The 24,449-nt window shown below is 48.7% G+C and overlaps 2 protein-coding genes and 1 long non-coding RNA gene across 10 annotated transcripts in view; all 3 read right to left on the bottom strand.

The window, feature by feature from the left end:
• Positions 1-19: 19 nt before the first annotated feature.
• Positions 20-23,992, bottom strand: JPT2 (Jupiter microtubule associated homolog 2). Of its 7 annotated transcripts, none has more exons than XM_060123747.1 (6): positions 23,867-23,992; positions 14,358-14,497; positions 9,057-9,199; positions 6,264-6,309; positions 5,235-5,390; positions 20-263 (listed from the first exon to the last, which is right to left on the bottom strand). In XM_060123747.1, exons 1-6 carry the CDS (start codon positions 23,959-23,961, stop codon positions 259-261), a joined length of 585 nt encoding a protein of 194 aa, XP_059979730.1. In that variant the 5' UTR covers positions 23,962-23,992; the 3' UTR covers positions 20-258. The 7 variants fall into 7 exon arrangements, with proteins under 7 accessions (XP_059979730.1, XP_059979736.1, XP_059979732.1 ...); XM_060123753.1 differs by lacking the exons at positions 20-263; positions 23,867-23,992 and adding exons at positions 15,077-15,176; positions 19,373-19,444 and having other exon boundaries at positions 2,752-5,390; XM_060123749.1 differs by lacking the exons at positions 20-263; positions 23,867-23,992 and adding exons at positions 17,821-17,911; positions 19,373-19,414 and having other exon boundaries at positions 2,752-5,390.
• Positions 11,941-14,316, bottom strand: LOC132505599 (uncharacterized). The gene is made up of 2 exons (XR_009535462.1): positions 13,373-14,316; positions 11,941-12,674 (listed from the first exon to the last, which is right to left on the bottom strand). It is a non-coding gene; the product is annotated as an uncharacterized LOC132505599 (long non-coding RNA).
• The window catches only part of CRAMP1 (cramped chromatin regulator homolog 1), a 64,156-nt gene continuing 63,624 nt past the window's right edge, over positions 23,918-24,449 (bottom strand). For both annotated transcript variants that reach the window (XM_060123716.1, XM_060123720.1), the window contains one exon: positions 23,918-24,082. In XM_060123716.1, coding sequence (XP_059979699.1) covers positions 23,918-24,082 — 165 coding nt within the window. The remainder of the gene's footprint in view (positions 24,083-24,449) is intronic.

Genomic DNA, 24,449 nt, shown 5'->3' with positions numbered 1-24,449 from the left:
TGACTTTGTACGGTTTAGACTTAAGCGAGCGTCCGTGTGCCCACCCTACCCTCCAAAGAAATGGCCGTTATCTTTGTGCGCCCCTCCCTCCCTTCCGGAGTTGACCGCGATACTGACCTGGTTAAATGTGACTTGCCTTTGTAGCCTCACTGCACAGCAGTATGTACTCCTACACAGTAGGTACTCAGAGCTCCCTTCAGAGCGGCTGTGCTTTCCATGGTCCCTCCTGGGATTCCAATTAAATGCAAGTTGCCCGTCTCATCCTAAAATCCAGTAACAAACTCTCACTTGGTCCACTTCTGTGTCCCGATGTTGCGTAACTTCTTCAAATTTACCAGTTTCACTTCAGCTATGTGTAGTCTAACCTCTACGCTGAGTTTTTTATTTCAACTTTTTTTTTTTTGGCCTCTCCCCGCGGCATGTGGGATCTTAGTTCCCTGACCAGGGATGGAACCTGCACCCCCTGCAGTGGAAGCGCAGAGTCCTAACCACCGGACTGCTAGGGAAGTCCCTCAACAGTTATATTTTTAATTTCCATTTGTCCTGTTTGACCTTCTTATATTCTACCAGTTTTGATAGGCCCTTATTTCTTCCACTTTTAGCCAGGTGATTTGCATTTTCTTTCTCTGGTATCTTGAGGACACCATGAATCTAAGACTTACACTTTCAGCTTTGGGGGCCACACAGGTGGCATGAATTCTGATCATAAACCCATGAGTGACAGCTTAGTGTTAGCAGAAATGCTCTTACCCCTGCCTTTTACCTGATGCGATGCTTCAAGGGGAGTTCATCCTAACCTGATTGCACCAATGAACGTTCCTGCAGGTGATGCCCTAAATACTGTTGCACAATTTTCCCCTTGCAATGTACTGTGCTGTATGGATGCTCACCCACCCCACTAAGAGACGATCTGAGGTTTCAGTCTCACATTCAGACTGCCTGGGTTTTGATCCTAGCTAACTGTAAAACTGAGCCTAAAACAATTACCAACCTACTAGGAGTGCTATGAAGATCACAAAAGAGGCTTAGTACAATCTCTAGCAAATAGTAAGCATGCAATATAGACTTGTTTTATATTCTCAAAATAAGCCAGGACAAACATGAAATATATAATTTCTTCTGGTAAGCAAGTTACAGAGAAAGCTGGTGAATGTTTTGGGGAATGTTTCTGACTTCTGCTCTAAGCCGTTCCAAGAAATATGGCCCCTTTTCAATTCCTAAAATAGCGAATACAGTAAGCCAGCCACCACTACCACAGTCAGAGGCCAACTGACTTGTCATCAACTTTATTAGTTTTTACCACTAACATGTATGGGCAGATTTGTTACTTGAAACTGGTTAAAGAAAAAGGAGTTTTAACAAAATGATATGCTGGATAATTCTTGATGCTTACTGAAGAACACTAGTACACTCTTGAGAGCTCAAGCTAACTGAATTAGAACTTGCTTCCTTTACAATTTGTAAAGATAATTCGCTATTCAACTTTTTCTCTTTCTCATTACAAGACCCTAAAATGTAATTTGGGCACACAGGTTTCAAAAGTTCTATCAATACTTTAACTTCGAAGTATCCACCCCTAATGCCTGCTAAAAACTCACCTAGGTCCCTGTAATGTCCCCCTCATTTCTTCCTAAGTTCAAGTTTAGATAGCACTTTGTAGTCACACACAGAACAGGAAGATTTCATTCATGAGCTCCAAGAACGCTAAGGATTAAGAATATAACGAGTTCAGAAGAAACAAACGGGATAATATAGGAGGAGGTGTAGACATCCTTGCAGGGTTCAACTCACAAAGATGTTAGAACAAGTTATGCTCTGTCCAAAGAGCCGTGTATTTCTGGACAAGGCACAGGCCCTGAAGAGGGAACCCTTAGATGTCTTCCACTTCTTCACCATAATGCAGGGGAGCCCACCTTGCTCCTCTGACTCAGCCACTGCCTGACCTCTGGAGACAAACAGGCTGTGACACTCCAAAACCTCAGTGCTTGCCTGCAGCTGGAGCAGCTGCTACAAATAGGTGATGTACTGGTGCCAGTGCCTAGCCCAGTTCTGGGAACATGCTCTCAGATGAACAAGTGAAGACAGTGTCAGGTCACCCATGCTGGGTTTCCTTCTGAAGTGCTGTCCAGTTAGTTGGCCCTGATGCAGCAGTCTTCTAGAAGGAAGCCTCCTCTAGTGGAGCTCTCCAGGCAGGCAGTCTGAGAAGCTCCATCACCCTGAGTCCACTTAACACACATAAAGATATTAAGTTTGCTTGTAGGACATATGAAAATAGCTAATATATAAGAAAGAAGAAAAATCTATGCTTTCTCTACAGGACCTGAATCTATAGGCAGATTCTAATAGCTCAGCATTTCATCTACTCACTGTCAGGCTTTCGTGGAAGTTTCAAAGTCAACTCAGAGGCAAATTCTTCAGGAAAACAAGTGGTGTTAAGTGAAAAAAGAATTATTACCTTCAATTTACGTAAACTAAAAGAACACTGCCGCATTCCTGTCCATTCTATTCAAAGCCAAGTCTTTGGTTTTCAAATGAAAAAACCTTAAATCCATAAACTTTGAGAAGATTAATTTTGGCATCTTCTAGTTTTAAAAAAAAGAAGGCAAACCCCATCAACCAATGAAAAGCTGTAAGGGAAGGAGCAGAGTTCAGGCACTCTGGAGAATGGACGTGGAGGAAACACGTGAACATGTCCACCCACCCACCCGCATGCACACACACTGTGCACACAACCAATAGGCAAAGACTGAGTACGTGACTGCTAAGTTTAATTCAACGGCTACACCCACTCCTGCCTTGTAAAAATAACAGAATGCTCCTCTCAGTTACATCGAGATGTGAGCACAGGTTTGTTGTTTTTGATACAGCTTTACAAAAAGTTGGCACCAAATGCACATAAAGTTTTAAGGCTTAATAAAAATACAGATGAGTAATTTCTCAATGCAGCTTGGAGGTTGAGAAAAGGATTCTAAGAGTTAATGAAGCTTCCAAATACAGGCAGTCCCCAATGTACAGAGCATTTTCCAAATGCAAGTGGCCTCCTCCATCAGGTTCAAACGAGCAAAAACTTTTCTGCTGCTCCTCCCAGTGACCAGACTGCTCGGGGCTCTCTAAATCCATGCCCACGGCCCCAAGGAGGGAAAGGAAGAGGGAAGATGGGAACAAAAATAAGGTGATGTGGTCACTGCTGCCCAGAGGCTCTGCTCTAGTTGTTTTCCTCCTTCCCCCAGGCCTCTAACCCCAGCTCTGCTCCGGAAGTCCCTGCCAGGGGACAGATCTAGAAAGCTCTTCCCCTCATATAACTGACGGTGAGACTGAAGCCCCGAGGGCCAGCAGCATGTCAGGGTCTTCTTGGCAATCCAATTTGGAATTCATAAATCATTTTCTTGTATATTAAAAGTTATAAATAGCAGTTCATTTCTACCTTTGGAACATCTTATTGTAAGTTAAATAAGTTAGTGTGTTTGAGCTTAAAAGCTAACCACCATTTATGACATTTTTTAATGTGGAAAAAAATGAATTCCAGACAACTTTCCTATAAATGACCATCTGAAGGATGGAGGAGATAGGAAGCACTTGAGAGTCACATAGAATCAGTGTTTCTTGGCTCCAAAGTCAGCAGGGGGACAGAAAAGCAAAGTGTCTTTGCTTGGCAAAGCACTGTGTGAACCCCCCCAGCGCCCGTGGAGGATGTGGAGCTTGGCAGGGAGCTCCTGCAGGCCCTTGAGCGTCCAGGCCACTAGAAGTGTGACTACATTTTAACGATGAAGACATTTTTAGCACCTGCATTAGCTTTGTAGGCACTCGTACCAGTAGCTCCAACCCAGACTGTTGGTCCCACGTGACTGCAGTACAGGAACCGACACCGTAGCCCTTTAGAGGCTCAATGGGAGAAACTTCCACCTGACAGATTACAGCACCACGATTCTTGCCAGCCCATTATCTTTGCTGGCAAATACCATGGAATGGGCCAGTTGAGACTTTACTGCCAAACTATTTAATCTCTTGGCCTAAGGTCTCTAAGACTCGTCTGGAAACTGTGAATATGATCCAGAGGTTCTGCAAAGCTTTATAAAGGGTGGCCTAAGAACACTTTCCTTCCTCTTTGGTGTACCTGAGCAACAGACTTTTTCTAGAAAGGTGTCAGAAACAGACCAGAGTCAACAGTTACTGATGTAAAGCTGGTACTTGAGAACAGGTCTTGAGCTATTATGACAGAACCCAAACCTAAGAACCCACGGTTCTCAAGCATCTCTTCTTCCCACTGTCAGCAGGAATATAATGAAGACACATGAAGGAGTTAAATAATCCCATTACCTGGATATATCTGGGTAGTTTCAAAGTCCTATAGAAGTTAGTGGCCTTGTAGATAGGAAGTGTTGCTGGTGAAGGGAACTGTCCACATCATTGGTGAGGTGCAAAGGCCTAGACTTAAGGCTGATGAGGAAAAAAGGAACAATTCACAAGCAAAACTGCCTGTAAAGAGCCCAAAACCAGTCTCTCGTGGATGAAAGGGAGAGATTTCTACGTAAGATCTGGCCAAGGATTGAGAGGGCAGAAGCGGGGCACCTTGGGAGATCAGGGTACAAAATCTTTCCATAAAGCATCAGACTGAGAACAACATTTTGGTTTTTTGTTGACAGCTGCTGAGGAAAAGCAATGAAGATGTTTCAAGAAAATCTGTGGAATTGAAGTGAAAAACACTGGGGCCGAAGTCCCAGAAACAGAGACCGTGTCCATGAAGGGTAAACAGCATCAGGATCTGAGGGGTCTATCCAGATACCCACCCTCCCCACCCCACTAGGGTTTCAGCGTGTCTTGCTCTTCTATCCCACAGTAACGGACACGTGGTTTCTGGATTTCTCTCAAAGGCTTTAAACTCTGCTACTGTGTTAGTGACTCCTAGATACCCAATTAGCCAACACACCAAGGACGTGAAGACCCCACACCTCAGGCGCACCTGCCTGGCACCACCTCCCTGCCCACCCACCCGAGAGCTCCTCTCACACCAGGGATCACGTTTCCTCCCTTGGTTTCTGGGAGGCGAGGTCTCCGGCTTCTCGTGATGGCAGTGGAGCCGGAGCAGCAGCTTCAGGTGTCCACCCAACAGACCCTCTCCCCACCCCGCTCCTTCAGGCTAAAGAAACTATAATTTTGAAATCCTATCTCTCGAGTTTCTTGTCTGGCAATGGGGGACGCAGCAGCATCTTAGTAGAAGGAGATGCTGGACTTGCCTCCAGGCGGGTTCAGGACTTTGTTGTGGGAGCGAGGCCTCGGGCCCAGCCTGGGCTCATGGCTGTCAACGGTGGGCGCAGGCTCCTGGGCGCGGGCTGCTTCTCTAGGGCCACCTGGCTCACCCGGCTCTTGTCTGGGGGAGGCGCTGGCTGTGGCTGCGGGACAAAGTCAGCACAGCGTTCTGTTAGAGGCTGCCTGCCACCCAACGGGCAAGGGCATGCCGTCCAGGGAAATGTGAAAGCAGAGCAGGTTCTGCCTGCCCCAGGGCTGGGCTGAAGCCAGGCTTGTACTGAAACATGCTTGGAAAAATCCTTGAGGGGTTATCTCCACACTGCTTGCTGGACTCCCCTCCCCTCCATCCCACCTCAAGTATGAAAAGGAAACATCCTCAAAGTGAGCTCATCTTAAGTGAGGGGCCCAGCAAGGCAAGGCAAGGTTACTCTGGACTTTCTGAATGAACAAATTCCCATCTCTTCCTAATCGACAAAGGGAAATGGTGACCCGAAGGCAGAAATCAGTGCCTGCAGTCAGCTCAGAGGACAATGGGGGACTGACTGGGCCTGACACCCAAGCCCACGAGCGGGGTGGCTCACTGCGGAGCGATCCATCAGGGGGGAGCCCCGCCCCTACCACAGCCCCGCACTGCTCCTCCTCACCCCCCCCCCCCCCGTCTTCCCCTCCTTCACGCCCTCTCTTCTGCTAGGTCTGAAAGCGCTGCCCTTGGTCACAAGTTCATTGAAGGCTTTGGACCCTTGCCCTTCACTACATGAGATGAGCTTCTAGAAGAGGACGCCTTGGCCTTAGGCCCAGGCTGACCAGCACTGACAGGAGGTGCAGAAAAGTGGGAATGCTGTCACCAGAAGTAACTGAGCCCATTTCCCCTGCCTCCTTCCAACACAAAACCCTCCCGCAATCACAACTCTGCTGTCTTCACCAGCAGGCTGTGGGGGCACCAGGTTTTCCCTCCCCACCCACCAGCGGCCTCTGCAAAGCGTGGGCCCCAGGGAAGGGACAGAAAATAAGCTCACCTCTAAGGTCCAGTGTGTCCTCTCCCTCACACAGGAACACGTGGTCCTGTAACGAGGCAAACCCAGGTCAATCCGCCACTCGGACACCTCCTACCTCGCGCAGGCAGACGATGGGAAAGGCGTGGATAACCTGGGTCTATTTTTACCTTTAAAAAGTTTTTATTTGGACAATTTTAACCATCAACAAAGCAGAGAGAAGAGCCCCGTGAGCCCCCAGGTAACCTGCTCTACAGCAAGTGACATCAGCTTGCTCGCCTCCATTCTGGTCTCAGCCACACATGCCTCCCAACTTCCAGCCCTCCACCCCTTAGTGGGATTATTTGAAAGCAAATCCCATATTTCATTTATCCATAAATATTTCAAGATGTGGCTCTTTAAAATGTCCTAAAAAACTCTCTCGCAACTGCAAATATTAACGACTCCTTAAATGTCTTAACACGTAGTCAAGTTTAAACTCAGCACATGTTCTCACAGTCATCCGTGTTGCACTGTGTCAGAACTTAATTCCTCTTTAGGGCTGAATAATATAACATCACATGTGTACAGCACAGCACATTCTGTTCACCCATTCAACTGCCGATGGACACTTGGGTTGTTTCCACTCTTGTTATTGTGAATAATGCTATTAAAATTAAGTGTACAAGTATCTGTTTGAGTTCTTGTTTGCACAATTGGGGGTATATATCTAAGAGTAAAACTGCTGGATCATATGATAAATTCTATGTTTAACTTCTTCAGAAACGGCCAAACTGTTTTCCAGTGACTGAACCATTATACATTCCCAAGAGCAGTGTATGAGGGTTCCAATTTCTCCACATCCTCACCATTTCTTATTTTCTGTTTTTTCTGATAATAGCCATCCTAGCGGGTGTTAAGTGGTATCTCATTGTGATTTTGATTGGCATTTCCCCACTAAGGATGGTCAGCATCTTTTCATATGTTGATTGACCATTTGTATGTCTTCTTTGGAGAAATGTCTATTCAAATGCTTTGCCTCCTTTTTTCTGGTTCTGAAATTTTTATTTTAAAAAAATTTATTTTATTCAAGTATAGTTGATTTACAATGTCGTGTTAATTTCTGCTGTACAGCACAGTGATTCAGTTATACATATACATTCTTTTTCATATTCTTTTCCATTATGGTTTATCACAGGATACTGAATATAGTTCCCTGTGCTATACAGCAGGAGGATCTTGTTTATCCATTCTATATGTAATAGTTTGCATCTGCTAACCCCAAACTCCCATGCCATCCCTCCCCCTTGCCTCTGCCCACTTTTGAATGTGGTTGTCTTTTTGTTGCTGAATTGTAAGGGTTTTTTACATATTCTGGCTAGATAGCAAATCTAGCCAGATATGTGATGTGCAAATACTTTCTCCCATTCTGTGAGCTGCCTTTTCATTCTCTTGATAGTATCTTTTGATGCACAAAAGTTTTTAATTTTAAGGAAGTTCAACTTATTTATTTAAATTTTGTTGCCTGTTTTTGGTGTCACATTTAAGAAACCACTGCCGAATCCAAGAATAATATCTGTCCCTATATTTTGAGTTCATTTTTGTACATGGTGTAAGGTAAGGGTCCACCTTCATTCTTCTCATGTGCACATTCAATTTCCCAGCACCATTTGTTGGAGAGACCGCTCTCCCCTCACGAATGATCTTGGCACTCTTGTGGAAATATCAATGAACCACAGATGTGAGTTATTTCTCAGCTCTCAATTCTATTCTGTTGGTCTACATGCCAGCACCATGCTGTTTTGATTCATGTAGTTTTGTAGTAAGCTTTGAAATTGGGAAGTGTGACCCTCCAATCTTGTACTTCATTTTCAAGATTGTTTGGCCATTCAGGGTCCCTTGAGATTCCATATGAATTTTAGGATAGGTCTTTCCATTTTTTTAAAAAAACAAACAACAAAACACCACAAACAAAAACAAACCAAAAAACCAAACCACACCACTGTTGGAACTTTGATAGGGATTGCAATCCTCAGTCTTTTTAAAAATTACTAAGATCTCCCCCTATTGACTCCATGTAGTTTCCTATATCTTGTATTACTCTGACTAAATCCCTGTGGTGTTGATTGATATGAGGATTGGTCTGACTGAGGCTTGGTTGTTTTGATAAGAATTCAAAGATGGTCCATGGGGCTTCCCTGGTGGCACAGTGGTTGAGAGTCCGCCTGCCGATGCAGGGGACACGGGTTCGTGCTCCGGTCCGGGAAGATCCCACATGCTGTGGAGTGGCTGGGCCCGTGAGCCATGGCTGCTGAGCCTGTGCATCCGCAGCCTGTGCTCCGCAACGGGAGAGGCCACAACAGTGAGAGACCCGCGTACCGCAAAAAAAAAAAAAAAAAAAAAATTATCAGGAACCCATAAATTCTAAGTATTTGGTGAATTTTAATCCGATGCAGTTACTGTACTTATTGATTGATGACCACTAAAAATAGTGGAATGTTTATGAGGTGAACTCCCCTGTTTTACATTCAGTATTATAAATATCCTCAGCATCCATCCATGATGTACAGAGAAGGGCAGTGGCCTACCTGCAGTGGGCTGCCCCCACCACCAGCGACCCCCAAGGCTCGAGTCATCACGAGGCTGGAATACATTCCTCTGATGACTCAGGAGAGCTCTGAAACTTGGTGACTAATGACTACAGCCAGGAAAAGCACTGTCACCCATCTTGTCTCTTCCTAATAACATGTCACACCTTCCTCAGAGCCTTTTTAAGAGTACCTGGCTCAAGTTTTGCTTTTCTTACTCTCATGTCTGCTATCTGTATGCAGTCCATACCTTGGGTTTGTTTGGGTGTGCCATGGGTGAAGTAGCAGCGACCGGGGAGCCAAAAATGTCACTGGTCTTCCCACCAGGGGGGTTCAGACGCTGTCGAGTCTGCACAGGCATGGATTCGTCAAATATACCACTTCCTTTCCCCCCTGAAGAAAAAATCAGGATGGTTAGCAACCCGGAACATCCACCCCACCCACCCTCCACACTCGTGACTTCAGAGACCTCCTCTCACCGCAGTGCCAGTCCTGAATTCAGGCCAAGAAGGGTGGGGTGATCAGGTTGACGAGCATCCCTAAAGACCCATGTCAAACCCAGCCCCTTTCTGGGGGCCAGCTGGGGCCTTCCTCACGATTACTGAGCTGTCCCGGGCTTGCCGCTAGGAGTGAGACGGTAAGATGGCATAAAACAGCATTTTCTCCTCTAGAATTTCCTTAACCCTGAACTTTTCATGTTTTCCTGCTGAAGAATCTTCTACGTTAAAGCCATGAAAAGTTCTTTCATAGATTAAAAGCAAACACCTGGGGCTTCCCTGGTGGCGCAGTGGTTGAGAGTCCGCCTGCCGATGCAGGGGGCATGGGTTCGTGCCCCGGTCCGGGAAGATCCCACATGCCGCAGAGCGGGCTAGGTCCGTGAGCCATGGCCGCTGGGCCTGCACGTCCGGAGCCTGTGCTCCGCAGCGGGAGAGGCCACAGCAGTGAGAGGCCCACGTACCACAAAAAAAAAAAAAAAGCAAACATCCGCTAAATTTTGAGGTCAGACAGACAACTGAATTAATAATATGCCCTATTCAAGGCAAACCTGTAATCTGGAAAACAACATTTACTGAGAATGACTACTCTCCTCACCTCAATCTGTCTGGAGCTTCCAGTGACAACTAGATGTGCCACTGAATTACAGACATTTAACATCTTTGCTGCCAAACAGAAATGATTTGATGAGCTACAATGAAAATATGCATCTCAGATGTAAGTTCTTTTTTTTTTTGCCGTACGCGGGCCTCTCACTGTTGTGGTCTCTCCCGTTGCGGAGCACAGGCTGCGGACGCACAGGCTCAGCAGCCATGGTTCACGGGCCTAGCCGCTCCGCGGCATGTGGGATCTTTCCGGACCAGGGCACGAACCCGTGTCCCCTGCATCGGCAGGTGGACTCTCAACCACTGCATCACCAGGGAAGCCCTCAGATGTAAGTTCTTATAAGCTGATGGCTAAGGCATGGACATGAGAAGTAAATGCTGACGTTAAACAGGAAGATGCTAGCACATGCCACCAGCCCATCCCCCTCTGCACTCAGCAACCAGCGCCCCCCTTCCACCAAGCGCCCACTAAGATTTATAATCTTACAGAAGAAAGGTGCATCCACAAATGGCTATGAGACCAGACACAAGTTGCTCGGCCCCTCTGCGCCCCACATTCCTCACCCTTTGAACGGCGGTGGTACAAGGCCCTTCCTCACGGCGCTGTGAGGGGATTCAGTGACTCACTGTCGCTTGTGTGTCAAATGCTTACGACAACACTGGGGACGTAAATGCTCAGTGAGCATTTGCTAAAGAAGCTTCCCTTGGACACTGTTCAGTGAAAAAGGCACAAAACGATCTAGACGGCACACAGCGTCTTACTGTAAAAGGAAGGGTATTCTTATCCACCTGTATGTGAATAAAGGGCATTGGTTACTCCACTTTCCTCCCTGCAAAGTGCTCCCCTCTGGGGGCCATGTGTCTGCTCAGGAAATGGGGTGGCTGTGGTACAGGGGCTTAGGACTGCTAAACATATTCATTTTTATAGTTGTGATCTTTGTTGACTGTCTCCAGGAAATTCAATTTTAAACAGTCACTTCTTGGCTGTAATAACCCATACTGTTAGAACAGGGGACAGTGCACCGTGAGAGAAGCACGGAGCTCCAAGGAGGAGGAGGCTCCATGGGGCGCTTGTCCCCTCGCAAGCCCTCAGACTTGACCAGCCTTTCGGGACGCCGGTTGGTTGTCTGGGGGACACAAAGCACAGCTCCACAAGGATGGGAACCTGGCCCTGGAAGCTTTTCTGGGCCAGGAGAAGCTTAGAGAATGGGTGGGACTGACTGCAGGAAGATGCACACATTCGTGTCGTTTGAGGCCGATCACAAGCCTTCCAGCCCCAGCCACAGCCTCCCAGGAACCCGCAGCCCTCGGGCTGGGGCAGGCGGCACAGCATGGAGTCAGGACCCAGTGCCAGGCGGGATCCTGCTCAGCCGCTAACCAACTGTGTGACAGCACCTGGCTGGGGTCATTGGTGAGATAAGTGAGTCGACACGTGGAGTGGGCAGAGCAGAGCGTGGAGAGGAAGCTCCCAGTCATGCTGCTGGGCTGCTGTTACAAACAGGGTGTCGTCAGCAGAAGAAATGTTTGGACTACAAAGTGGAGAAAAGCTGCTGCCCGAGGTCACCCCTCGCTGCTTGTTACCACGCTGTTGCTGGTCATGCTTAAGTAAATTCTTTCTAAGATCGCATTCAGCTTATTTTAAAATGCAAGATAAAAATAAAAGTAACTCAATTTCAAGTTTTTGGTTAAAGGCACTGCTCATTTAAAAACATTTTAAAAACTATGAAACATGACACAGATAAGTACCTAAGATATAAATAAAGCAAACACCCAAGTAACGATCACAGACAATCACGCGTCTTACAGAATGTTATCAACTCCCAAAAACCTGTGTGGTTCTGTGTCCAAATTTTCTGGAAACTACAAACTTCTTCTAGTTTTACCATGTATATGTCCAACCCTAAACAACACACTTCTGTTTTTGAATTTTATGAAAAGTAAAATAACAGACACACTGCACATCTATTATTCAACATTTTACCTGAAAGATGAATTCGGCTATGAAGGTGGAAAAGATGCTCAATTCACTCATAATTGAAGAAAAATAAATTCAAGATATGCTTTTTAAAGAACCAAATCACAAGGCACAGCGCCTTGCGTGGGGAGCAAGCGCTACAGACATCCTGGAGCACACGTCTGAAGACCAGTGGAAGCACCAGCATTTTATTTATTTATATTATGATTATTTATTTTTGGCTGTGTTGGGTCTTCGTTGCTGCACGCGGGCTTTCTCTCGCTGCGGTGAGCGGGGGCTACTCTTCGTTGCGGTGCGTGGGCTTCTCATTGCGGTGGCTTCTCTTGTTGTAGAGTACGGGCTCTAGGTGCGCAGGCTTTAGTAGTTGTGGCACGAGGGCTCAGTAGTTGTGGCTCGCAGGCTCTAGAGCGCAGGCTCAGTAGTTGTGACACATGGGCTTAGTTGCTCTGCGGCATGTGGGATCTTCCAGGGCCAGGGATCAAATCTGTGTCCCCTCCACCGGCAGGCAGATTCTTAACCACTGCGCCACCAGGGAAGCCCTAGAACCATCATTTTAAACTGACCCAGCAATTCCATTTCAGGAAATTTACCCCAATTGATATATTCAGGAGGTAAGTTGGGAGCACGGGCTTTGGAGTCAGGAAAACCTGCATCCAAAGGCTAGTTCTGCCACCCCAGCAAGCTGTGGACTCAGGCAGGCCAGTGAACCCCGAGCCTCAGCTTCCTCCTCTGTAAAGGGGGTAACGCCACCTATCCCCCAAGCTGTGGAGAAGACCGGCACCCAGCACAGCCCCTGAAAAACACCAAATGACCTACCCGTATCAATCACCACTGTCAGGAGGAGGTCTAAACCAGAAGCATAGATGAAACACGGCACCCGACCAGCCTGGGTTAACTTCCAGTGACGGCCAGTGGCAAGTCCCTTGCTCCGAACGTGCTCCATTAGGCCCTCCCCAGAGTCTGCGGGGTCGAGTCTGCGGGGCTGGACATACCAGCAGGTTCCCTTCTGGGCTGCCCTTGAAATTCATCACAGGTGATTTTCTTCCTTCTTTCCTTGCTTCCCTCCTTCCTCTTTTTTTTTTAAATGTAATTTCATTCATCAGTTAGAAAGAGTTCTTGGGTGACAGGAGGAGGCAGAGGGGGGACTCCGGCGTTTGCTAAATGCTCAACTATCACCACAGAGCACTTGGCAGGACAGAAAACAAACCCCAAACAACAGGACCATGAGAAGCAGACATTTTGGCACAGGGCGTCCTGTCGCTGTCATGATACCTTGCGACTGTGCACAACGTAGGGGTTTTCTAACTCTCCAGTCAGGAGGGGCCCAGGCTGCCCACAGGGCACGAGATGGGCGGGGGAGCATGAGATTCTGAGGGCCTGGCAAAGCAGCGCCGCCCCACGCTGCCACACTGTCTAGAGAACCCGAAGCCCCAGAGACAGCTGCAGCCGCGCATGGTGCCGAGCCAGAGCCACGGCTGCTGGTGCACCCACCTCCAGTGCCTCCAGTCTGAGTCTATCTGCCGCATCACATCGTTGGTACAAAGGATGAGCAGGGCTGAGCACTCCTGGCCCTGCACCCCCACAAACTGGGTAGGGGAGAATGTTACTCAGCAAGAACCACCTGCTTCTCTGCTATAACTAAATCCAAAGGTACCACTAACCTCCACCCCTCCTTACCCCCCACCCCAAACCACTGAAAACAACCAAACAACCAAAAAACTAGCTTTTGAATCTATTGCTTTGTGTGTCCTCTAGGTCTGTCAAGCAATATTTGTACCCAGAATTGGGGTGGGGTAGGGAGCAGTTCCAGCTCTGGTTCTGCTTGATTTCGTTACTTGTCTGAAATTCTGACTCCTGTGTTGGGTCTCTCAGATCTTTAAGGATGGAACAAACCTTGTCTTCCCCTCGTAGATACAGACAGGGGAAAGCTCCTCAGGTAACTATCACTGTGCAGTTGCTCAGCTGGACCATCCATCAGCCAAGAGAAACACTCGTCTGAGATTCCCTCCCACTGGAGCCACTAGAAGGTGGGTAAGTAGTGAGGAGCCACACAGATGTGTGCCAGGCTCAGCCACCCTTTTTAGTTTCAATCCCACTAACAATCTGATTAAAACTACTCTAAATGCACAATTTGCATGCAATTTCAAGAATCTCAAGGAGTCCATGGGACAATTTGGGGAGCCTCCGTGGTGGGAACCAGAACCCCACCATCTGCCTTTGTACCCTCAGTGCCCGTACACAGCCAGTATCTGGTGACAGATGAGGGGGAGTTCCAAAATGACCGAGCCACCTTCAGGACACAAAGCACAAGTCAGGATAAAACTTTCCTTCCACTCTAGGACTCTGATGGCAGGGGATAACCTGCACCAGAAAATATCTGAAAGGATCAATATAAAGAAAGGGAAATTTTTATCAAAAGAGCAGCACAAAAAAGAACAGGTAGAGGCCAAAGGGTTAAGGAGTCAAAAGCCCATACCAGGGGGATTGGTCCTTTTGGGTATGTTCTGAGGTTCTTCAGTTGATCCAAAAATATTAGATGCCATCCTGTCAGGCCTGCGTGGAGATGCGGCTTCTTCTGGACGATCACTCGGCTCTCCTCCCGGGGGCTTCATGGCCCTGCAAGCAGACAGGGTGTGAGGGACCGACAGATGGCCCGGGCGCCACCATCCAGGGGCTGTGGCACAGCCAGACAGGGCAGACATCTGTGGGAAAACCACACACCGTGGCACGACAAGCTCATGGCCGTTGGCCAGCCGGCAAACCTCCCTCCTTGCCCTTGAGTTCCCTTAAAGGTTTTCTCTGCACATCTTGATTATGCCAAGACCTCCAGAGATGTGCATACTCTGAAGTTACTCCTGTGACCTCTCATTAGTAAAAGTTTCCATAAAACAGGCAAACTGAGCCAGTTCAGTAGAATTTAATAGTCACTTTAATTAGCAGACAATAGTGCTGGGTGTTGTAGCTCACACTCCCTCAGCGTTTATACACGCTAGCTCCTGTTCCAAAGAACTGACACGGCCACCCTCTAAGGCAGGCATGATTTTCACAGAGATGAGTGTGAGCTAAAGAGAGGGCCACACAGGAAGTAGCAGAGCCAGGACTCAGACCCAGGCAGTCTGGCTGCAGAGCTCAGACTACACCCTAATAATCCTCAACATCCTCTAGAAAGAAACGACGGGGCAGTGCACCACTTACCCAGAGTAAGCTTGACCCAGAGAGCTGCGTCCTCAAAAGGGCAGCCACTGGCCACTGTGGCCAGTGGGCACTTGGACATGGGGGTCTGAGCTCTGATGTGCTGTAGGTATAGATTACACACCAGACTTTGAAGACTCAGCACAAAGAAGAAAAGGCAAAAATATCTCTTTAATTGTATCTTTTACATTGATCACATGTTGAAATAATGTTTTGTACATATTAAGTTGAATAATATCTATTAAACTTAATTTTTCCTGAATCTTTTTACTTTTTAAAGTGTGGCTACTAGAAAATTTAAAATTCCTTATGTGGCTCACATTTCTAATGGAAAGTGTCAGCTCAGACCATGGGGAGCACCACCCCCACTAACCCATGTGAGTCCTGGGAATCTACACCAGGCTGATGATTTCCAGTCCCAAGGTCTGGTACCACCAATGACAAGTTAAACATCAGACAGATCAGAACACACCAGCTGGACCACTGTTCACTTTAGATCAACACATGTGCAGAGTGTCACCCCAGCACACACTGGCATCCTTCAAGTGTGGATTTTAATTAAACACCCACAGAGATCAGTGCTATTCCCACACTCAGTCACCACCAGCTGAATCTACTGTGGTCTCGATCTTTGGGAATCTGCCATGCACTTGGAGGCTGGGTATTTCAGAAGTGGATGAGCAGGACCTTGAGTCACTTTTTATTGCAATAACTGAAGAATTAAGAAAATTCCATAAAGCTCTTCCCTGACACCCCAAGAGCATCGGTCTCCTTCAGCAGGGCAGCATAACACTGAATTCATATGCATCTTTACAGGAAACCTATGGCCACACTGCAGGATCTTAGCTCTCCCACCAGGGATGGAACCTGTGCTGCCTGCAGTGAAAGCGTGGAGGCCTAACCACTGGACCGCCAGGAAAGTCCCAGGACACCTAGATTTTCAAACGTATTTTAAAGCAGAGTTTTAAACTGCTGAGTGGCCCCTGCTCTTTCACCAGTCCTAAGCAAGAGGATTGCCTGTGACCCCAGACATTTAGAAAGTGAAACTGCGGAGCTTGCCACACAAAAGCGATGCAGACACTAGAAGAATAGGATGTTTAACATGCTGTTTCCTCAACAGAGCTAGAAAGGGAGCTGATCATTCGTTGTAATTTAAAGGGAACAGGGTTTTCTGCTCTCTGGCTGTAAAGCAGGACAGCAGAAAGTGCTCGTCTGCTCCGAGGGCCACCAGTGTGCCTGCTCACTGGGACGGAGACCGCAGGCAGGCTGCTCGCCACCACCCAAGCCGCCACCCAAGCCGAGTGCGCAGTGGGCCAGCCTTCCACATGGGTTCAGTCACATCAGCTTGAAGGAAGGGGCCAGGGATGCCTGTCCAGCAGTTAGCATTTCCTTAAGGATTTGATAAAGAAAAAAATTACTCGGTTTAAGGGAAAAAACCTTTTTTAAAAAAATGACCAATAACCAGACTTAAATTAGAAAGGCAGTAGTAAGACCTCACGTCAGGCCCTCTGGTGGGGGACACCCGAGGCCATCCGACTCCCACACCCATTATAAATCTCACAGCCCCAACACAATGACATTCCTGATTTTTCTTGGCATATTTTCAAGCAGGTCCAACAGGCTTGGGTCTCTGAGATCTGCCATCCTCAGAACTGAACTGAACTTAACATCAAGTCTCATACTGGCATGAATTAAAATTCCTATTTTACTGACTTACTTGCAACACAGCTTTTCTTTCAAACCCTCAAATTGTCAGACCAGATGTGGGGTAGGCTCCCCAGCACTCTCTCCTCTCACATTCCACATCCCTGGATACACGCCTCTCCCTGGCCTCCACCGCTTGCTTCACTCTAACTTGCACGTTCCCTAAGCACCTACCACGGGTGGGCCTGCACCAGACCCTGTGGATGGAAAGACAAGCAAGAGCAAGTCCTGGGCCTGGAGAAGCTCCCCGCTTTCTGGGAAGGCTAGAGCTGTGCAGAGGCAGTTTCCATGTTCTGCATGAGTGATGCCACAGAGGCACTGAGTGTCACTGGAACTCCAAAGACAGCTTTGGAGTAGGTAAGGCTCAAATTGTGTCTGCAGTCTCCATGAGGAAAGAGAACCACTGCAGCACAGGAGGTAAGCAATATTTATTTGAAACTGCCAAATGTTAATTTGGGGTGGTGGAAATATGTTATTATATTGTGTACTTTTCTGAATTTTATTTTACTTTACTTTGAAAAGAAGGGAAGGAAAGTGGTGCCCAAGAATGTTGTAGCAGAGAGATTATCGTACACAATGGCCAAGTTTCCTGGGAAGAGGTGGCAAGCGTCTCCACCACAAAAGCTATGGGGTGGCACTAGGGTCGCACAGCCTTGCAGCAGTCAAGCAAATCACACAAGCGTAAAGCAAATCACACAAGCTGGGTCTCGAATAAACCGGACTGAGAGTTAAATAGACATTTCCATAAAAACAAAAGCTCCAACAATGGCTCAAGGCGGCCCTCACAGGCTCACTATCAAGTGCAGGTATCACTTCAACCCTAATTACAGGAGGGGGATGGGAATACCAGTAGCTCAGACGTCTTGGGGATGACCTCACTACATGGGGATGCCTCCCAGTTATGGCTTCCTTTTTCAGTACCCCTTGGATACATTTCAATGAAGACATTCCAAGTACAAAACAGAAACTAAGGGGCACGTGATAAGAAAATACACACAGCTCAAGTGGACCACAGAAACAGCAGAGGCCACATCGATGCTCACCTGGAGAGATCCATGCTCGTGACCCCCCTTCCAACAGCTTATTCCTGTATCCCAGAAAAGCTATGGGGGACCTGCCAGGTTTGGAGTGAAGCTGCAAAATAGACCTAGATTAAATTCTTTACAAATATACATCCTGCAGCTTAAAAGACCTCAGATTAATGATGGCTAAAGCATAATGCTTTTATAGTTCAAAATCCCTTTAACACCAGATAATCCTTCAGCAAGAAAACAAAAGTAGGGTTTTAAGAGAGGAAAACCTGGCCCAGTAATCTTACAGCCACCACTTGATTCCCTTCACAGCTAAGTAAAAAGGCCTGTCGAGCTAGTCAATTCCTCTAAGACAAAGCTGCTAACTGATCCCAAGCAGGAGCTTCCAATCGATCATCCAATTAAGATGGGTTTTCCTTCTCCAACATCCTAAAAGGAAGAATTTTCTCCTTATCCTCTCCAAAAACTAATGCCCCAAAGAAATGTGGGTATCAGTTTAGAACACCAGCTCTGCACTGTCGCCTACAGCTTGGAAGTCAGCCTCACATCAGCGTTCCTCACAGTGCTTATTCGCTAACTGGACCAATGTTTGCTAGGCATCCAGTGCCAGGCTGTGTAAACAAAGAAAGAGTGTACTTAGTGGACACAACGGAGAAAGTGCTGGGAAGCAGCCCTTGCCCAGCTGGTGTGGGTGGTGCAGAACAGCAGCTTTCAGGCACCAGAAACCTGACTCATTCTGAGCACTCCAGGATATACTTCTGGCCCCATATCAGCACAGATCTAGACGAGAGTGATTAATAGTCACTGTTACGTGAGATAAGGACTCATTATTTGGGTAGGAGTATTACTGAATACTGACCTAACTCCCTCAAATTTACAGGGATTTTATCACTCGAAACAATTCTTTAATTTTATATACTGTTTACCTCAACAGACGTCACACTCTTCTGCTTTTATTGTGGGGCTGGGTCACAGAAAAGGCTCACAATAAAGAAAACTCTTAGGCAGCTGAAGAACCAGCTGGACAACGCAAGCTGGCTCCTCCAGCGGCAGGACACTGCTAGCTCTGGCGACTCTATGTGACTCCCAATACCCATTGCTCTACAAGCTAAAAAGAAAGCAAGCGCGCTGCTATGTGTTCCTGAGTGTTTAAACCCAGTCGAAACTCCTTCTATCACTTGCTGTCCCGCCTGTTTCCTCGTCAGTAAAGTGGGGGAGGGCGCCGCCTGGCTCCCGGGCTGCGGCAGTGCTGAGGGCTCCCGGGACGAGACTTTGCCCCGAGGCCCATCCACTCGCGCACACGCCGCAGGGCCCCAGAATCCCAGCAGCGCCGCCACGCCCGCCCCCCCGCAGCAGACGGCTCGGCCAGCATCTCCGGCGCGCTAGTCAATGAAGGAGCACGTGCTGGGACCGGACGCGCGGGGAGGCGCGCTCAGGCCTCCGGGTCCCGCGGGCGCGCCCACCTCCCCGACCCGGCCCCGGAGGCCCCGGCTCTGTGAGCTCACCGCGGCCGCCCCGCCGCCCCCGCGCATCCTACGTGACCGTGGCTGCGCCCGCGCCGCACCTGGAGCCGGCCCGGCCTCCCTTACTCTCCGGCGCCCGGAACATGTCGGCCGCCACTCGGAGCCTCCCGGCCGCCTCGCCGTCCTTCCCGCTCGGCCCCGCGCGACCCGAGGCCCGCCTTCTCGCTCTTATTGGGCGCCGCCGACACCAGTCAAGCTGCATCAGCCTATCGTGGTGTCGGACTCCGCCCCACGAGACGGAAGCTTGGTGAGGCCTGCGCCGCGCTCGCGGCCGATTGGTGAGAACAGGTACCGCTCACGGCGCCGGGCGCCACCATTGGGCAGTAACCCGGCGGGGGACTGTCCCTCCCCACTCCCCCGAGGTGGGCGGGGTCGGGCACTATCCGGGCACCTGGCCGAAACTCCCCGCAGCCCCGCGGGGGCCTCCCGCCCGCCTCCCGGGTCTGCCGTGCCGGCACCAAGCAGCACCGAGCTGGGTCCAGCCTGTCCGGAGACGCTTGGTTTTCGCCAGCCAGTCAATGGCACGTCGATACGTGGCCAAAGGAAACGGAATCGCAGTTCCTCTGTCCTGCACGTCGTGGGGGCAAGAACACTAACTCAGAAATGGGAAGCAAGGGATAAACTATGCCAGCTGTCTGATTTCTAGCTCAAAAAAACAAAACACATTCAGCATTGTATTGTTGCTCAGTTACACTGTGGACAGCCCATCGATTCCTCTGAGATCTCACCAGATGAGAGCCACTTGGGCTGTTTGCAAAGTGCACTTAAAAAGAAAAAAGCAGAAACAGTAATTATTAGATCAAGTATTAGTATGTATTTATGCACAATAATAAAAACAGATTTACAAGTTGAACTGGAAATTTAAACATAAGAAGTTTAACAGCTTTTGTTTATTATATTAAATAACCAAACACCTTTTATTCCCCAAATTGATAAAGAATAAATAATATAATTTACAATATGGTACAAAAAATAATCAGGAAGGACAGGCATTCTGCTTTATACATACACTGTATATGTATATTTATAATCTATAAAACAAATTCACATCTCAAGCCGAAAACCTTAGATGATATGGCTTAACGATTATTATAAAAAACAGCAATAAGTTCTGCTGCCCAGAAGCTCTAGAGCCGGTTATCCTGTTACAGAACAAAGGGCATGGGCTACTGTAGTGCTTCCAAGACTTACCTCACCTAACACGACTTACAAGTTACTGTAGGATTAGGAGAGTTTTGACAAGTCAGGAAAGGTTTGCTGTGGGTTTCTTTCTTTTTTTTCTTAAGACAAAGTGCCATATTACCTCCTAAATGCATCTGATAGATCTCAATGTTAAAAGAAAAAGAAAAAGCAACTGCTGTTTTCCTCCTCCACTTGTTTCAAGTGTCTTATTCTATGACTGTTCTTTGTACATGTTTGGATTCAATGGTGTGATCTAGTTAAAGATGCTATTAAACTGAAAAGACACCACCAGTAATGAGGCTATGGTACAGAATGCTAGAGAATGGGACTGAGGTGGGAAAGCAAGTGGATGAACCGATGAAATGGTTCCAAATACCCCCACTCCCTGAGCAAGTACCCTACGCCCAGAAAACACAGAGGGATGAGAAAAATGCCATCACGAACCTTATGTGGAATCACGAACTTCAACTTGCCTCTGCACCTTCTGAAGAATGGAATGCTCATCACTGGATATTCACAATGAAGAATCAAGGCAAAAACAACTCCCTTGAGACCGAAGATATTCAGTCTCAATCTTTAGAAGAGATGAATCAGCAAAAAGATCCCTAACAACGTTAGAGTGACTAGGGGAAGATTTTTCTGAGAAACTGACCTGGTCTTAATCACAACATGCTCAAATGCACAGAGGAAGCCACAGGTGTATACTGACACTATCACAACTTCCGCTGGAAGGGCAGAGGGAGACGCAGAAGTGGGAGGTGTCTCTGCTTGGGTCTTTTGAAAAATTCCAGCCTTTAACATAACAGTTGCTTATTTTCATACATATATAATCATTTAGGTTGGGAGAAAAGGCATCCATCATTTTAATGCTACAGATGACACCATTTTTCCTTAATATGGCAGGCAAATGCTTATACCTGTCTGGTTGCTAGAGAAGCAGGGTTCTCTGAAATCATGTCAGCTTTATTAAAGGTTTGAGAAGAGTCAGTCCACTCTCCTCCGCAACTCACCTCCCCACTGGATGACACTGGGCAGTCAGCTACTCCCAAATGGAGTCTGTGTGGGAGACCTAAGAGGGACATGCTGCTGAATAAACGGCCGACAAAGTCTTATCCAGATCTCCAGAGTTTTCCTCCTGCTGGACGTCCACCAGGTGACAGGTGCCAACCTACCGACCAGACTACTGTGGGGTGTCCCCTGATGGATAAGCAGCTCGGGATCGCTACTGTCCCTGGCACAGTGCCCACTGCCACTGGGCACTGCCCCCCGCATTGATGCAGTAATGCTACTTGGCATCTCTGGTCCCAGACAGTGGGAATACAAGAAAGCTGGCAGTGGCCTAACCTTGGCCTGATCCACTGTGGATCTAACCGGGTCGGATGCCCAGAGACAGACCTACTGATCTTGTTTGGCTCAATAAGGTGCTAATTTCAGGAAGCTGATACATTGATCACAAAACACAAGCTAGTTTAAAGAGACTCTGGACTCAAATACTGCTGTCTATCTCTCTTAAAGTGGTACCACATCCCTTTCTTTCAGACCTCCAGAGCTTTGGGACTGTTTTTTCAAGAGCCCAGGAGGGCTGCCCACACAGGCTTTTCTTAGTGATGTTTGTGCCTAAATCCAGATCTGAAAGAGGGAGGCCACATGACAGGCAAGAGCTCTGAGGAAAGCTGGAGAGGAAGGAAGGAAGCTATCGCCTGGAAGCCACTGTCCCGCTTCCTCTGCAGCTTGGAGGGGACAACCCGGCCTGCAGCCTGGAGCAGCTGACCACGCTGGGGAGGCGGCAGGATCAAGAGCGGCCCTTCTGCTTGTACTCGCGAAGGACCTTCCCCTCTCCTTGCACACTGGCTCATCTCTTCGCGGGGGGCAGGGGGGGGTGGGCGGGCAGGGGGAGGAACCACAGGAGAGGGCCCAGCTGGCCTCGAAGGCTGCCGGTCCACAGTGAGCTGGGAGAGAGGCAAGGTGATGAACACTAACAGTAGTGGGCTGGGGCGGATTCAAGAAGCCACACTGACTGCAGCTGCCGGGCAGGGGTAAGCAGCAGGTGGGGTGGTGCCCCAACACCACAGCACTGGTGCCCAGCCACATAGGTGTGCCTGGATGGTGGTTTGTGTGTTTGGCCCCGCAAGGCTGAGAAGGCAGAGGAGCTGTGTTAACTCCATTCTGGGGAAAGACTGGATGTTGTACTACCCGAGATGGTGACGGCTGGTCATCCGAGGAGGCTCAAGGAGCACACCAGAGGGATGTGGTTTCAGTGCACCCTGACTGCGCGTGATGTCTGACCCTTGCCTGGATTCCCTGAACAGGAGGAAGAGAAACAGGAGACCATGAGGCAGAAATACAAGCAAGGGATTAGACATATGCATTGGGGCATACTCTGTACTGATGCCAAGGAAAGGAAGAGAGAACTTTCCCTGCAAATGGCATCTGTCCAAAATGCTAGGCAGAAACATGTCAGAAGTTCAAGATCATCAGGAAAGTCTTATCTGTAGTCAAATGAGCGCTTGGGGATCACCCTAATAGAGAGAAATAACATCTCAGGTCACCGAGAAGAAGTGTGCAGATAGACGCGGGGAAGAAACCAACCAAACAGGAACCCTGTTCTTCCTCTCCAATGTCTCCTAATTCTCAAAATACGAGAAAAGCATTTTCTGACCAGCTTAGCGGGATTTTTTAAAAAGTCCACACAACCCGCATAAGACATGATTCTTTTCCCCTTTCCTGTTGAGTCAGTCAGAACAAAAGCTCCAGATGAGGAACCACTAGGCCATGGTCAGGATTTCTGGGGAGGTGGCACCAGTTGCACTGACCTGCGACCCTCCCACTGCCCCATGATTGGAGTGTCCTCTGCAGTGCCCGCTGTCTCAGGTCATGCCCAGCTGTCCTCCTCGTCCTCGCATTGCAGAGGGAAAAACTGAAGCAGGGAGTGGGTTTGGCGCAAAGAAGGCAGCAATGCCCTGGAGCCTCCCTGCAGAGAGTAGGAGGTCACAGCTCCCAGGCCATAACGACGACAGCCAGGCCCACCACTCTTTTCTCTCAGAAAGAAAACACCCTGAAACGTCTGACACAATGACCGAGGCAGAAGCGTGGGTACCATGCAGACCCTAACACATGCTCCTGGCAGGGGGTGGGTCCGACGCCAGGGCCACATCTGACACTGGCCTTGCCGAGGACGCTCCCTCATCGCCTGGCCACCACTGCCTCGGCCTGCTGGGACATGGCTGTGTGCACGTTGCACGTTCTGGGTGCAGAGGTGCCTCTGTTCAGACTGTCTCCTGGGAGTCCAGGCTTGATTTATGTTTTCTCTCTTCTAAAGAGGGCTACCCCTATGATGCTCGAGGACCACCAACCCCGTAAGCTGTCCTCTGCAGCCTCCGGGCTGCCGCAGCCATGAGGCACAGTCACTGGGACAGGTCACCGACTGGGGGGCCACCTCCACCGCCATCAAACAGAACCTCTCGGCGGCCAGGCTCAGCGATGGACAGCTCTTGGGCCAGATCGTTGAACCGGGATATGTAATCGATGCTGTTTTCGTTCATCATGCACACCAGCTGGGAATCCACAACCTGTGGGAGAGGACACGAGGAGACGAGTGAGCATGCAGCTGGCCACCACGGCCAGACTTAAGTGCAACTCCCTCTACAATGAGGGTGAGAGTCCCTCCGGCGGCCACGTAACAGCGGCCCCCGCACTACAGGGACAACCTCAGAATCACCTCCATCACTGCGAACACTCGCTCTGTGGACAAGTATGCACTGTGAGCCCGGCCGCCCAGCTGTCGGGTCAGAGTGGTGGGTCCCCGGGGAGGACGGTCAGTGGACAGAGAGGCAGAGGGAAGGCAGCAGAACTAGGGACTGTGGGGTGGCCTGAAGGAGACAGAAGTGGAGGAGAGAGTTTGCCACGGGCTTGCGTGTCAGAGGAGGGTTTTCTGAG

Source organism: Lagenorhynchus albirostris, chromosome 15 (assembly GCF_949774975.1).
Source record: "Lagenorhynchus albirostris chromosome 15, mLagAlb1.1, whole genome shotgun sequence".
Taxonomy (NCBI): Eukaryota; Metazoa; Chordata; class Mammalia; order Artiodactyla; family Delphinidae; genus Lagenorhynchus; species Lagenorhynchus albirostris.
Note: the sequence above shows the minus strand (reverse complement) of the source record. Positions and strands in the feature narration are given on the sequence as shown.

What these genes read in the sequence shown, in the direction of transcription:
- JPT2 (XM_060123746.1), bottom strand. Translation starts at nt 23,961, where the DNA reads ATGGCGGTGGAGGTGGCCCCCCAGTCGGTGACCTGTCCCAGTGACTGT. An exon ending in TGCAGAGGACAGCTTACGGG is followed by an intron (nt 14,498 to 23,866) that starts GTTGGTGGTCCT and finishes GTCTGCTTGCAG; the next exon opens with GGCCATGAAGCCCCCGGGAG. An exon ending in GGACACACTGGACCTTAGAG is followed by an intron (nt 5,391 to 6,263) that starts GTGAGCTTATTT and finishes TTTGTCCCGCAG; the next exon opens with CCACAGCCAGCGCCTCCCCC.